Source organism: Dendropsophus ebraccatus, chromosome 8 (assembly GCF_027789765.1).
Source record: "Dendropsophus ebraccatus isolate aDenEbr1 chromosome 8, aDenEbr1.pat, whole genome shotgun sequence".
NCBI classification, from domain to species: domain Eukaryota; kingdom Metazoa; phylum Chordata; class Amphibia; order Anura; family Hylidae; genus Dendropsophus; species Dendropsophus ebraccatus.
In genome coordinates, this window is record NC_091461.1 from 124,437,313 (window position 1) to 124,452,489 (window position 15,177).

The following is a 15,177-nucleotide window of genomic DNA, read 5'->3' on the forward strand; positions in this document are numbered from 1 at the left end:
GTATGTATGTATGTATGTGTGTGTGTGTGTGTGTAGGCCCTGTATGTATGTACGTATGTATGTCCTGTATGTATGTATGTATGTGTGTGTGTGTGTAGGCCCTGTATGTATGTACGTATGTATGTCCTGTATGTATGTATGTATGTATGTATGTATGTATGTGTGTGTGTGTGTGTGTAGGCCCTGTATGTATGTACGTACAGTGAGTCCAAGAAGTATTTGATCCCTTGCTGATTTTCTTTGTTTGCCCACTAATAAAGACATGATCATTCTATACTTTTAATGGTAGATGTATTCTTACATGGAGAGACAGAATATTAAAAAGAAAATCCAGAAAATAAATCTAAGGAATATATATTAATTGATTTGTATTTCATGGAGTGAAATAAGTATTTGATCCCTTAGTATTCATTAGCAGTTCTGGCTTTTACAGACCAGTTAGACACTCCCAATCAACTTGTTACCTGACCTGAAGCCGCCTGTTCTCACTAATCACTTGTGTGAAAAACAACTGTCCACAGAATCAGACAGATCACACAGATTTCAAGTCTCCAACATGGGTAAAACCAAAGAGCTGTCACAGGACCTCAGAGTCAGAATTGTTGACCTTCACAAAGCTGGAATGGGCTACAAAAAGATTAGTAAGGTGTTGGATGTGAAAGTAACAACTATTGGTGCAATTATCAGAAAGTTTAAAGAGTATGACATGACAATCAACAGACCTCGGCCCGGTGCTCCAAAGAAGATTTCGCCTCGTGGGGTGGCAATGATGCTGAGAACAGTCAGAAATCGTCCTGCAACCACTCGGCAGGAGTTAGCAAATGACCTGAAGGCAGCTGGGACCACAGTTTGCAAGGAAACAATTGGCAACACTTTGCACAACAATGGATTCACATCCTGCAGTGCCCGAAAGGTGCCCCTGCTGAAGAGAGCACATGTGGAGAGAAGGTGCCCCTGCTGAAGAGAGCACATGTGGAGAGAAGGTACCCCTGCTGAAGAGAGCACATGTGGAGAGAAGGTACCCCTGCTGAAGAGAGCAGATGTGGAGGCGCGCCTCAAGTATGCCAATGATCATTTGAAAGATGAACCAAGTTATTGGGAGAAGGTTTTGCGGTCAGATGAGACCAAAATTGAACTTTTTGGCCTCAACTCCACCCGCCATGTGTGGAGGAAGAAAAATGCTGCCTATGACCCCAAGAACACTGTGCCCACCGTCAAGCATGGAGGTGGAAGCATAATGTTTTGGGGGGGTTTCTCTGCCAAGGGTACAGGGCTACTTCACCGCATCACTGGGAAGATGGATGGAGCCATGTACCGCACAATCCTGAGGGACAACCTCCTCCCCTCTGCCAGGGTTCTGAAAATGGGCCGTGGTTGGGTCTTCCAACATGATAACGACCCTAAACATACAGCAAAGGCAACAAAGGATTGGCTCAAGAAAAATCACATTAAGGTCATGGAGTGGCCCAGCCAGTCGCCAGACCTCAATCCGATCGAAAATCTATGGAGGGAGCTGAAGGTCAGAGTTGCCAAGCGACAGCCCACCAACCTTCATGATTTAGAGAGAATCTGCAAAGAAGAGTGGGCCAAAATTCCCCCTGGTGTGTGCGCTAAACTTGTGGTTAACTACAACAAACCTCTCACCGCTGTGCTTGCAAACAAAGGCTTTGCCACTAAGTATTGAGTGTGTTTGGCAAGAGGGATCAAATACTTATTTTCCTCATTGAAATACAAATTAATTAAAATATATTCTTTAAAATTATATTCTGGATTTTTTTCTTGATATTCTGTCTCTCCATGTTAGAATATATCTACCAGTGCTGAAGGATAGTGTCTTTATTAGTGGGCAAACAAAGAAAATCAGCAAGGGATCAAATACTTCTTGGACTCACTGTATGTATGTCCTGTATGTATGTATGTATGTATGTATGTATGTATGTATGTGTGTGTGTGTGTGTGTGTGTAGGCCCTGTATGTATGTACGTATGTATGTCCTGTATGTATGTATGTATGTATGTATGTATGTATGTATGTATGTGTGTGTGTAGGCCCTGTATGTATGTACGTATGTATGTCCTGTATGTATGTATGTATGTATGTATGTCCTGTATGTATGTATGTATGTATGTGTGTGTGTGTGTGTGTGTGTGTGTGTGTGTGTGTGTGTGTGTGTGTATGCGCTCGCAGGCCCTGTGATTACAGCAGCCTCAGCACTAATTCCAGCAGGGGAATATACAGAGTGTTGGGTGAATCAGCAGCTTTGTAGCCGCAGTGACGGACGGGGCAGACGCTCCTGTAACACGCCGGACAATAACACTGCCCGTTACATAAAAAAAACAAAAAACTCACAGCAGTAAAGAGAAAAGCTTCATAAAGATACAATAAGATCTCCAAGCGCCGCTAAGAGCATCTTTCTTAGTTGAGGTCATCCTGGGCCATCACTGGGTGACGGCTGCGGCCATGAAGTCTTGAGAGATCTTCACCTTGTAAGAAGACGACTGCTTATACCGGACGTCAATACTCTGCATCTGTGTCCGATATCCTATAAAATGCTTATATTATACGGGGCCAACAGAGCGACAGACTACAACACTGCAAGGCCCATGAATCTGCCAGAACTCCGTCCTGTAAGTGCAGCCGCTCCTAGGAGCCCCGGTTATAAAGGACTAGGTTGTGGCAGAGTTGCTGCAGCTGGTGCTGTGTTGGGGCGATGTTGCTGCAGCTTGTTGCGGCTGCGTTGCTGCTGCTCCTGCTTTGTTGTGGCGGCGTTGCTGCGGCTGGTGCCGTGTTGTGGCGGCGTTGCTGCGGCTGGTGCCGTGTTGTGGCGGCGTTGCTGCGGCTGGTGCCGTGTTGTGGCGGCGTTGCTGCGGCTGGTGCCGTGTTGTGGCGGCGTTGCTGCGGCTGGTGCCGTGTTGTGGCGGCGTTGCTGCGGCTGGTGCCGTGTTGTGGCGGCGTTGCTGCGGCTGGTGCCGTGTTGTGGCGGCGTTGCTGCGGCTGGTGCCGTGTTGTGGCGGCGTTGCTGCGGCTGGTGCCGTGTTGTGGCGGCGTTGCTGCGGCTGGTGCCGTGTTGTGGCGGCGTTGCTGCGGCTGGTGCCGTGTTGTGGCGGCGTTGCTGCGGCTGGTGCCGTGTTGTGGCGGCGTTGCTGCGGCTGGTGCCGTGTTGTGGCGGCGTTGCTGCGGCTGGTGCCGTGTTGTGGCGGCGTTGCTGCGGCTGGTGCCGTGTTGTGGCGGCGTTGCTGCGGCTGGTGCCGTGTTGTGGCGGCGTTGCAGCGGCTGGTGCCGTGTTGTGGCGGTGTTGCACCGGCTGGTGATTTCTTATATCTGTTTCCATGCACGGCAGCAATGTGAGCGGGGACGCAGCGTGCTGGGCAGGAATCACTTGCAGAAACACTTTCTACATGATAAACACTTATACTAGAGAGGTTTCGTCTTACAGAAATCCCTGAAGTCCTATCCAGAAGTGAAGCCTGCTGACCCTGAGCGTGCGGCGGTGCGGAGAGGTGACCCGGCACATGTGTGATTAATACAGCTCTGCTTCCCAGGGCTACCCGGTCCTATAGCAAGGTCCTACCCCCTGTGGAGATCGGCTGTCTGCGACCTTGCTCTGACTGTAGTCGACTCCTGCAGATGTGAAAAAAGGACATGAAAAGACTGGGAAGTGAATGTCCTCTGCCGGGAGAGCCGGCCGTCCACCGCAGTCCAGGGCTCCACACACACAGCTCTGCTTTGTACTCCGATACCTTCATGGAATAAATCTGAATAATCATTCCTTTCTACATCTCTCAAAGTTCAGAGTGATTTGTGACTGAACATTTACATAAACGCTTCTTCCACCGCTCAACCTTTATACCGGGGGAGGAATCGATTCCCCAACGCTGCAAAGTTAACTATTTCTGGTGTCTCTTCACTCATCTGGTGGTCTCCATATCCTCAGATAGGCTGGTATTACTGCCCTCCTTTATGGGCCTTCCCCAGAAGGCCAAATACTGCCCCTCTAGTGCCTCCTATAGGTGGCCACCCTGTATGATTTACATCAGAGATGGGGAACCTGCTGCCCTCAAGCTGTTGCAAAACTACAATTCCTATCACGCCCGGACACATGACGGAAACAGGAGCTGATGCGGTGAAGCCTATAGTTTCCTGCTGTTAACCCTTTCTATACTGCAGCAGTGATGGCGTTGCTTAATAACTTTCTGTAACCTACAGGCTGCAACAAAGAAAGGGTTAAAGAGCAGAATTGTTGGCTCCAGCATTGAATCCCCCTGCGCAGTCCTTTCCCGCACCGCGTCCCCCTGCGCAGTCCTTTCCCGCACCGCGTCCCCCTGCGCAGTCCTTTCCCGCACCGCGTCCCCCTGCGCAGTCCTTTCCCGCACCGCGTCCCCCTGCGCAGTCCTTTCCCGCACCGCGTCCCCCTGCGCAGTCCTTTCCCGCACCGCGTCCCCCTGCGCAGTCCTTTCCCGCACCGCGTCCCCCTGCGCAGTCCTTTCCCGCACCGCGTCCCCCTGCGCAGTCCTTTCCCGCACCGCGTCCCCCTGCGCAGTCCTTTCCCGCACCGCGTCCCCCTGCGCAGTCCTTTCCCGCACCGCGTCCCCCTGCGCAGTCCTTTCCCGCACCGCGTCCCCCTGCGCAGTCCTTTCCCGCACCGCGTCCCCCCTGCGCAGTCCTTTCCCGCACCGCGTCCCCCTGCGCAGTCCTTTCCCGCACCGCGTCCCCCTGCGCAGTCCTTTTCCCGCACCGCGTCCCCCTGCGCAGTCCTTTCCCGCACCGCGTCCCCCTGCGCAGTCCTTTCCCGCACCGCGTCCCCCTGCGCAGTCCTTTCCCGCACCGCGTCCCCCTGCGCAGTCCTTTCCCGCACCGCGTCCCCCTGCGCAGTCCTTTCCCGCAACCGCGTCCCCCTGCGCAGTCCTTTCCCGCACCGCGTCCCCCTGCGCAGTCCTTTCCCGCACCGCGTCCCCCTGCGCAGTCCTTTCCCGCACCGCGTCCCCCTGCGCAGTCCTTTCCCGCACCGCGTCCCCCTGCGCAGTCCTTTCCCGCACCGCGTCCCCCTGCGCAGTCCTTTCCCGCACCGCGTCCCCCTGCGCAGTCCTTTCCCGCACCGCGTCCCTCTGCGCAGTCCTTTCCCGCACCGCGTCCCTCTGCGCAGTCCTTTCCCGCACCGCGTCCCTCTGCGCAGTCCTTTCCCGCACCGCGTCCCTCTGCGCAGTCCTTTCCCGCACTGCGTCCCTCTGCGCAGTCCTTTCCCGCACTGCATCCCTCTGCACAGTCCTTTCCTGCACTGTTTGATTAAATTGCTCAGTGCTAAGGATAACCAACCAGAAATTTCTACACCACACAAGCCCTACGCAAAGCAACATGCCATCCAGCTAACCGCCAACTGCCCCAAACATATAGAGGAGAGGACAAGAGGTGGATGATCCCCGATCTCTGTAACAAAGAGTCACGGAGGGAGATAAAGATGGCGCCTGCTCCGTTCCGATAATACCCAGCACCAGCACATCTCACAGCTGACGTCTATTCATGAAGGTAAAATAAGTTAATAAAAGTACAAGATGGAATATATATTCTCTGAGGGCCAAAACCATCCGGATCGCCGGTAATGATGAAGCCTGTCGGCAAATTTACTCAACATAAGCGGCAACTACCAGGTGAGCGGCAGACGGAGAGTCCCGATTAGTATGAGTGTGGAGGGAAGACATTACAGACCATTTGCCGGCTTTCAGCCCCTTTAAGTGAGATGTAACTTATTATGTATCGGAGCGGAGCACCAGTAACAGCGCACGTGGCAATTATTCCATTCTCTCTCTCTCCAGCTACACAACACGCAAAAAGTATCGGCTGAAAGCTACAAAAAGACCCTCATTAACATTATTGTGAAAGGACGGGATAGAAGGAGGGAGTGCGTCTGCAGCGGTAACGTCCTGTTCTCGGGATTCCACACACATTATAAAGGCGCATTCAGCCCAGATCGTGGCTTTTACTTGTAAGGACACTGAGTGGCTTTAGGGTCACGGCAAATGGCCAATCCAGGAATCTCTGCAGGATTCACACTAATATCGAGGAGAAGCCGCATCCGGCCTGACGTTACCGGCACAGGGGTCAACGCCAGCAAGGGTCCAAGTCACCAGAATGAGCGAGAGGTGTAAGTCGGCGTGTGACCCTGTAACCACTTATCACCCTGAGCTCCGAGGGTGACACTTCTAGAGCCCCAGATAGAGGAGGTCCTGCTCTTGTTGTATTGGGAATATTACACTGTGGCCATTGGGGTGGAGGGTCTTTGGCTGGCGAGACAGGAGACTGGTGCGGCCCCATACACTTACATTACGGAGCCATCCAGGTGATATAACCGAGAGCAGATTGTGCATGGACGGCTACCGGCTCCTGATCGGTCAGTGTGCGGCTCCTTACACCACCGCTGCACACTGTATGCAAGTATAAGCAGAAGAGCAGGTGTAGTTAAAAAAATTAAGGAGCGGCAGCCTCTTCACAGAGCCCTAGGGGTCAATCCAACATGAAAGTCCACAGGGTAGGGCCTCCATTTTTAAATGCTAGATAACTCTTTCCAAGACTTTACATGACTACAGCCGGCAAAGCAGACACATCCATAGAGGTCACTGATGTAGCCACTACTCCTGGTAAGCAAAGAATAGTATTCAGATTGTGAGAGGATTCCATGAAGAACTATTAAAGGGGTTCTCTAGAATTAGAAAAAGCACACTACTTTTCTAGCAAAAACAGCGTCACCCCTGTCCCCAGGCTGTATGTGGTATTACAATACAGCTCTATTCACTTTCATGAAACTGAGCTGCAAACCTGACACCCAACCCGAGCACAGGAGAGGTGCCAATTCTGGAAGAAAGCCACCATTTTTAAGCCTGGAGAGCGCCTTTAAATTTTTTAAGTTTTGAACCCGTTGTCTCCCGTCCATCTGCCCGATATCATATGTAACAAGATATATTTATATACTCTTTCCTGGAGTAACAAGGCATGGAACATGTCCGGAGCAGGGACAGCTGGGAGCTTATCAGGAGAGTACAGCAGCTCGGAGTGGCGGTCTTATACCAGGAGACAATTCCGGTTAGGATACACCATTGGGGGTCTCATACCAGGAGACCATTCCGGTTAGGATACGCCATTAGCTGTCTTATACCAGAAGACCATTCCTGTTAGGATGCACCATTGGGGGTCTCATACCAGGAGACCATTCCGGTTAGGATACGCCATTGGCGGTCTTATATGAGAAGACCATTCCGGTTAGGATGCGCGATTGGGGGTCTCATACCAGGAGACCATTCCGGTTAGGATACGCCATTGGGGGTCTCATACCAGAAGACCATTCCGGTTAGGATACGCCATTGGCGGTCTTATATGAGAAGACCATTCCGGGTTAGGATGCGCGATTGGCGGTCTTATACCAGGAGACCATTCCGGTTAGGATACGCCATTAGCGGTCTTATACCAGGGAACCATTCCGGTTAGGATACGCCATTAGCGGTCTTATACCAGGAGACCATTCCGATTAGGATATGCCATTAGCGGTCTTATACCAGGAGACCATTCCTGTTAGGATGCACCATTGGCGGTCTTATACCAGGAGACCATTCCGGTTAGGATACGCCATTGGCGGTCTTATATGAGAAGACCATTCCGGTTAGGATGCGCCATTGGCGGTCTTATACCAGGAGACAATTCCGGCTAGGATACACCATTGGGGGTCTCATACCAGGAGACCATTCCGGTTAGAATACTCCATTGGGGGTCTTATACCAGGAGACCATTCCGATTAGGATGGGCCATTGGGGGTCTTATATCAGGAGACCATTCCGGTTAGGATGCGCCATTGGGGGTCTTATACCAGGAGACCATTCCGGTTAGGATGCGCCATTGGGGGTCTTATACGAGGAGACCATTCTGGTTAGGATACGCCATTGGCGGTCTTATACCAGGAGACCATTCCGGTTAGGATGCGCCATTGGGGGTCTTCTACCAGGAGACCATTCCGGTTAGGATGCGCCATTGGGGGTCTTATACGAGGAGACCATTCTGGTTAGGATACGCCATTGGCGGTTTTATACCAGGAGACTATTCTGGTTAGGATACGCCACCGATTCCTTTCTTGCAGATGAATCTCTCTGGTCACTTCTGCCTCCTCAGCGCTGACCTTTTACTTTCAGTGGAGATCAAGACTAGATACATCAAAGACTCCTGACACCGACTGCAGCGTCGGGAACCTTCCTGCCGCTACTGACAAACTGATATCATAGGCATCGACTCCTCACCATCCAGAGCCATTTACTCCAGCCACACTTTGTACACCGAGATCTCTGACGAGTGATGGAAACCTTACGATGAAGCGGAGAAACCAAGAGGATCCCGCAGAAGTCACTGCGGGGTTTCCGACTGCAAAAACTAAAGAGGATCTGACAGTGTACACACAGCACAGAGCCAGGGTATATATGGTACATCCGATAATCCAGAATATTTACAGTACAGGGCCGGGGTATAATATGATACGTCTGATAATCTAGAATATTCACAGGCGAATGGCTGTGTTATTTATGGCACGTCCAATAGTCCAGCATTCCCATAACCAGCGTTGTGCATTCCCCCTAAACACTGCTCCCTCCATCTATACAGAGATGGTTGACATCTCTATTCCTCCACATCCAGCTCCCGGCGTGGCACTAGGTGGTCTCCCGGGGTCTCCCGGCGTGGCACTAGGTGGTCCCCCTGGCGTGGCACTAGGTGTCTCCCAGCGTGGCACTAGGTGGTCTCCCAGCGTGGCACTAGGTGGTCTCCCGGGGTCTCCCAGCGTGGCACTAGGTGGTCTCCCGGGGTCTCCCAGCGTGGCACTAGGTGGTCTCCCGGGGTCTCCCAGCGTGGCACTAGGTGGTCTCCCGGGGTCTCCCAGCGTGGCACTAGGTGGTCTCCCGGGGTCTCCCAGCGTGGCACTAGGTGGTCTCCCGGGGTCTCCCAGCGTGGCACTAGGTGGTCTCCCGGGGTCTCCCAGCGTGGCACTAGGTGGTCTCCCGGGGTCTCCCAGCGTGGCACTAGGTGGTCTCCCGGGGTCTCCCAGCGTGGCACTAGGTGGTCTCCCGGGGTCTCCCAGCGTGGCACTAGGTGGTCTCCCAGCATGGCACTAGGTGGTCTCCCAGGGGTCTCTCAGCGTGGCACTAGGTTGTCTCCCAGTGTCTCTCCAGACCAGACTCCAGAGGACATGTATAATAGACGTATATGGACAGAATATAGTCACATAAATATCACCTGTATCCAGACGTATACCTCCAGCCTACCCTGCCTGGTATACACAGATATATACACATAGGAAAGCATCATAGGATGCAAGGTGCTGGACTGATTCAGCCAGACAGGATAGACAGATGTGCCAAGGGCGCCACCATGTGTCCGCAGGAGGAATGACAGCCAGCACTGACAGCTGAAGCCTCGTATACCTCACAGGAGAAAAACCTCCATGCTGCAATAATAAATCTGTAAATAAAATCCAACGGTGTCTAAAGAGCGATAAATCTGTCAGCTCTGCGGTGCATTGCTGCAAGCAAGAGACAAATCACTGCCCCATCTCACTGAGGGCATAAAAAAGGGGCTAAATGGGATTCTGCAGCTTATTCCATGTAGGATGGAAGCAACAGGAAGACGTAACCCCTTCCCGGCCACAAACAACGTCCATAACCTGCAGGGGTGACGCTGGGCTTACCTGGATACAATGCTGGAGCCATTATACAGGTCACTGGCGTAGGAGAGGGTGGCCAGGGGACGCACAGAGTTATAGCGGGTAAACTTGGATAAACACTCCTGAAACTCGTCCAGCTGACTCACCGTCCGACTGTCATCTGTCCGGAGAGAGAAAGGAGTCAGAATGTGACAGCAATGTACGAGACATCCTATACACTTACAGGGGATTCTTAAAGGGGTGACGGATGACATGTGTCACCAATAGGGATCAGAGCAATGAAAACCTTCACCAAAGCCTACAGAGAACGGCCGACCACCGGCTAAGGACGGCTTATATCATCTGATAATCTGATCATCTGGAATCCAGCTTGCATTTTTATATGGCCATAAAAAGGAAAATGAAACAGCAAAGATTTAAGTATGTAAAATGCCTGGCAATATCCAAAGGTTGTACTACAAGTATTACACACAGTATATAGCTCTCATATAGGGTCATTACACACAGTATATAGATCTTATATAGGGTCAGGAGTGGACGGACACAGAGGATGTGACAGGAAGTGACATCACCGCGTTGTCCAGGAAGTGACATCACCGTGTTATCCAGGAAGTCACATCACCGTGTTATCCAGGAAGTGACATCACCGTGTTATCCAGATATACAGCAGTACAGGACATGTAGTATCACACTATACTGTAGGGAGGAGATACTAGACACACAGCAGTACAGGACATGTAATATAACACTATACTGTAGGGAGGAGATACTAGACACACACAGCAGTACAGGACATGTAGTATCACACTATACTGTAGGGAGGAGATACTAGACACACAGCAGCACAGGACATGTAGTATCACACTATACTGTAGGGAGGAGATACTAGACACACACAGCAGTACAGGACATGTAATATAACACTATACTGTAGGGAGGAGATACCAGACACACAGCAGCACAGGACATGTAGTATCACACTATACTGTAGGGAGGAGATACTAGACGCACACAGCAGAACAGGACATGTAGTATCACACTATACTGTAGGGAGGAGATACTAGACTCACACAGCAGCACAGGACATGTAGTATCACACTATACTGTAGGGAGGAGATACTAGACGCACACAGCAGTACAGGACATGTAGTATCACACTATACTGTACAGGAGATACCAGACACACACAGCAGTACAGGACATGTAGTATCACACTATACTGTAGGGAGGAGATACTAGACTCACACAGCAGTACAGGACATGTAGTATCACACTATACTGCAGGGAGGAGACTAGTGATGTCACGATACCATAATTTTGAGTTCGATACCGATAGTAACTTTTATTTCGATACTCAATACCAGTTCGATACTTAGTAAAGTATAAAAAAACAAAACAAAATACAGTGGTAGAAATATAATATCCCTGCACTATTACAGTGATACTATTTTTGGACTATTTTTATTTTATTGCGTTAAAAATAAAGTTAGTGATATCTGTCTAAAACAGCTCTGCTGCATCAGCTATCACTAAGACAGCTCTGCTGCATCAGCTATCACTAAGACAGCTCTGCTGCATCAGCTATCACTAAGACAGCTCTGCTGCATCAGCTATCACTAAGACAGCTCTGCTGCATCAGCTATCACTAAGACAGCTCTGCTGCATCAGCTATCACTAAGACAGCTCTGCTGCATCAGCTATCACTAAGACAGCTCTGCTGCATCAGCTATCACTAAGACAGCTCTGCTGCATCAGCTATCACTAAGACAGCTCTGCTGCATCAGCTATCACTAAGACAGCTCTGCTGCATCAGCTATCACTAAGACAGCTCTGCTGCATCAGCTATCACTAAGACAGCTCTGCTGCATCAGCTATCACTAAGACAGCTCTGCTGCATCAGATATCACTAAGACAGCTCTGCTTATCAGCTATCACTAAGACAGCTCTGCTGCATCAGCTATCACTAAGACAGCTAAGGCCGCCGGCCGTGTTCTCTGCACTGTACTTTATGTTAAGCTGCACTATTATGTAGCGTAACATGAAGTATCGATACAAGGAAATCCTGGTATTGAATGTTTTTTTTGCCCGAAATATCGATAGTAGTATCGATATTTTGGTGCATCGTGCTAGATACTAGACACACACAGCAGTACAGGACATGTAGGATCACACTATACTGTAGGGAGGAGATACCAGACACACAGCAGCACAGGACATGTAGTATCACACTATACTGTAGGGAGGAGATACTAGACGCACACAGCAGTACAGGACATGTAGTATCACACTATACTATAGGGAGAAGATACTAGACACACACAGCAGTACAGGACATGTAGTATCACACTATACTATAGGGAGAAGATACTAGACACACACAGCAGTACAGGACATGTAGTATCACACTATACTGTACAGGAGATACCAGACACACACAGCAGTACAGGACATGTACTATCACACTATACTGTAGAGAGGAGATACTAGACACACACAGCAGTACAGGACATTATTATCTCCTCTACAGTATAGTGTGATACTACGACACACACACAGCAGTACAGGACATGTAGTATCACACTATACTGTAGAGGAGATACTAGACACAGTATAGTGTGATACTACATGTCCTGTACTGCTGTGTGTGTCTGGTATCTCCTGTACAGTATAGTGTGATACTACATGTCCTGTACTGCTGTGTGTGTCTAGTATCTTCTCCCTACAGTATAGTGTGATACTGCATGTCCTGTACTGCTGTGTGTGTCATAGTATCAAACTATACTGTAGAGGAGATACTAATGTCCTGTACTGCTGTGTGTGTCTAGTATCTCCTCCCTACAGTATAGTGTGATACTACATGTCCTGTACAGCTGTGTGTGTCTGGTATCTCCTGTACAGTATAGTGTGATACTACATGTCCTGTACTGCTGTGTGTGTCTGGTATCTCCTCCCTACAGTATAGTGTGATACTACATGTCCTGTACTGCTGTGTGTCTGGTATCTCCTCCCTACAGTACAGTGTGATACTACATGTCCTGTACTGCTTTGTGCGTCTATTATCTCCTCTCTACAGTTTAGTGTATATTACTACATGTCCTGTGCTGCTCTGTACCTCAGCCAGGACGAGTTGCATTTTTGAGCATCAGGTAAGGGCAGCTTCATTTTATTTTTCTGGGACCCTGTGTGATCTGTACAAGACCCTGAAAATGCTCCAGTTCTCTACATATATAATATGTATATAATATGTAATAACTGTATATAACATGAATATGTGTATATACAGTATATTATGTAATGACTTTATAATATATATTGTTTGTAATAACTATATAATATAAATGTGTGTATATATAGTATATATTACTCTATAATATATATTGTTTGTAATAACTATATATGAATGTGCATATATACAGTATATATTACTCTATAATATATATTGTTTGTAATATCTATATAATATGAATGTGTGTATACAGTATATTATGTTATTACTCTATAATATATATATTGTTTGTAAGAACTATATAATATGAATGTGTGTATATAAAGTATATTATGTTATTACTCTATAATATATTGTTTGTAATAACTATATAAAGTATATTATGTAATAACTATATAATATAGGGCTTTCACTTTATGAATTAAATTACTGAAAAAAAAAATTACTTTTTGATGCTTTTCTAACTCATTGAGATGCTCTTCTATATAATATAAAACCATTATTTTTTTGTTAACTTTTCTTCAGGATCTAGCACTTTGGCCCATACTCCTGGAGGTGGGAGGCTGCCTATGTGTCCAGCACCTGTTTGCTGACATCCTCAGCTATGATCCCATCCATAAATCACAGAGACGATTACGGCAAACCTGCCGGCAGATGAAAGGCCGCTGGGTGCCTCACAGACCACCCCGGCACAGATGTGCGGACGATGGCGGCTTTACAACATGCTGTGCAAGGAAGAGAAATGGAAACCAGAAAAGTGTCCAAGAATAGATACGATAAAGAAGTCAGCAGCGTGCAAAGAACGAGGGGAAAACCCTGGACTGTGTCTGCAGCGGGGCACCTGCCGGACTGCACAAAGCATCTGCTGCTTCTTCTATCTCCATCCTGATCACATTAGCCAGGTTACTGAAAGCACACAGTGTCCACATGAGCGGGATCACACAGCTGCCTAATCCGTACAGGGGAAATACAACTTCCAGCTGCAACACTACAAAGAGCAACAGCAAGGAGGACACTAATACAAAGAGTAATTTACAAGAGACATATACACATGGCCTAGAACGAGAAAACATGGAAGCCAGAAGGAGGTTCCTGCTTTGGCCACAATCCTTGTTTCTTTGGATGGAACACTACCTCCCTTTGGCCAGCAGATGGCAATGTTCAGCTGATTACTAATAAGGGACTATTGGCTGAAAACTATAGAAACAGCGGCCCCTGCAGGCTGTATGGAGAAATACACAAGGAAGAAAATAGGGACGGCTGGATGGAGCGCTGGGTGACATGTATAATAGGGATGGTTGGATGGAGCGCTGGGTGACCTGTATAATAGGGATGGCTGGATGGAGCGCTGGGTGACCTGTATAATAGGGATGGTTGGATGGAGCGCTGTGTCACATGTATAATAGGGACGGTTGGATGGAGCGCTGTGTGACATGTATAATAGGGACGGTTGGATGGAGCGCTGTGTCACATGTATAATAGGGATGGCTGGATGGAGCGCTGGGTGACCTGTATAATAGGGATGGTTGGATGGAGCGCTGGGTGACCTGTATAATAGGGATGGTTGGATGGAGCGCTGGGTGACCTGTATAATAGGGACGGTTGGGTGGAGCGCTGTGTCACATGTATAATAGGGATGGTTGGATGGAGCGCTGAGTGACCTGTATAATAGGGATGGCTGGATGGAGCGCTGGGTGACCTGTATAATAGGGATGGTTGGATGGAGCGCTGGGTGACCTGTATAATAGGGATGGTTGGATGGAGCGCTGGGTGACCTGTATAATAGGGATGGTTGGATGGAGCGCTGGGTGACCTGTATAATAGGGATGGTTGGATGGAGCGCTGGGTGACCTGTATAATAGGGACGGTTGGATGGAGCGCTGGGTGACCTGTATAATAGGGATGGTTGGATGGAGCGCTGTGTGACATGTATAATAGGGATGGTTGGATGGAGCGCTGGGTGACCTGTACAATAGGGATGGTTGGATGGAGCGCTGGGTGACCTGTATAATAGGGATGGTTGGATGGAGCGCTGGGTGACCTGTATAATAGGGATGGTTGGATGGAGCGCTGTGTCACATGTATAATAGGGATGGTTGGATGGAGCGCTGGGTGACCTGTATAATAGGGATGGTTGGATGGAGCCCTGGGTGACCTGTATAATAGGGATGGCTGGATGGAGCGCTGGGTGACCTGTATAATAGGGATGGTTGGATGGAGCGCTGGGTGACCTGTATAATAGGGACGGTTGGATGGAGCGCTG

At 49.1% G+C, this 15,177-nt stretch overlaps 1 protein-coding gene across 1 annotated transcript in view; it reads right to left on the bottom strand.

Annotated features, from left to right (window-relative positions):
* The window catches only part of COP1 (COP1 E3 ubiquitin ligase), a 130,467-nt gene that overhangs the window by 83,735 nt on the left and 31,555 nt on the right, over positions 1-15,177 (bottom strand). Inside the window, exon 11 of the mRNA XM_069981703.1 lies at positions 9,713-9,848. Coding sequence (XP_069837804.1) covers positions 9,713-9,848 — 136 coding nt within the window. The remainder of the gene's footprint in view (positions 1-9,712; positions 9,849-15,177) is intronic.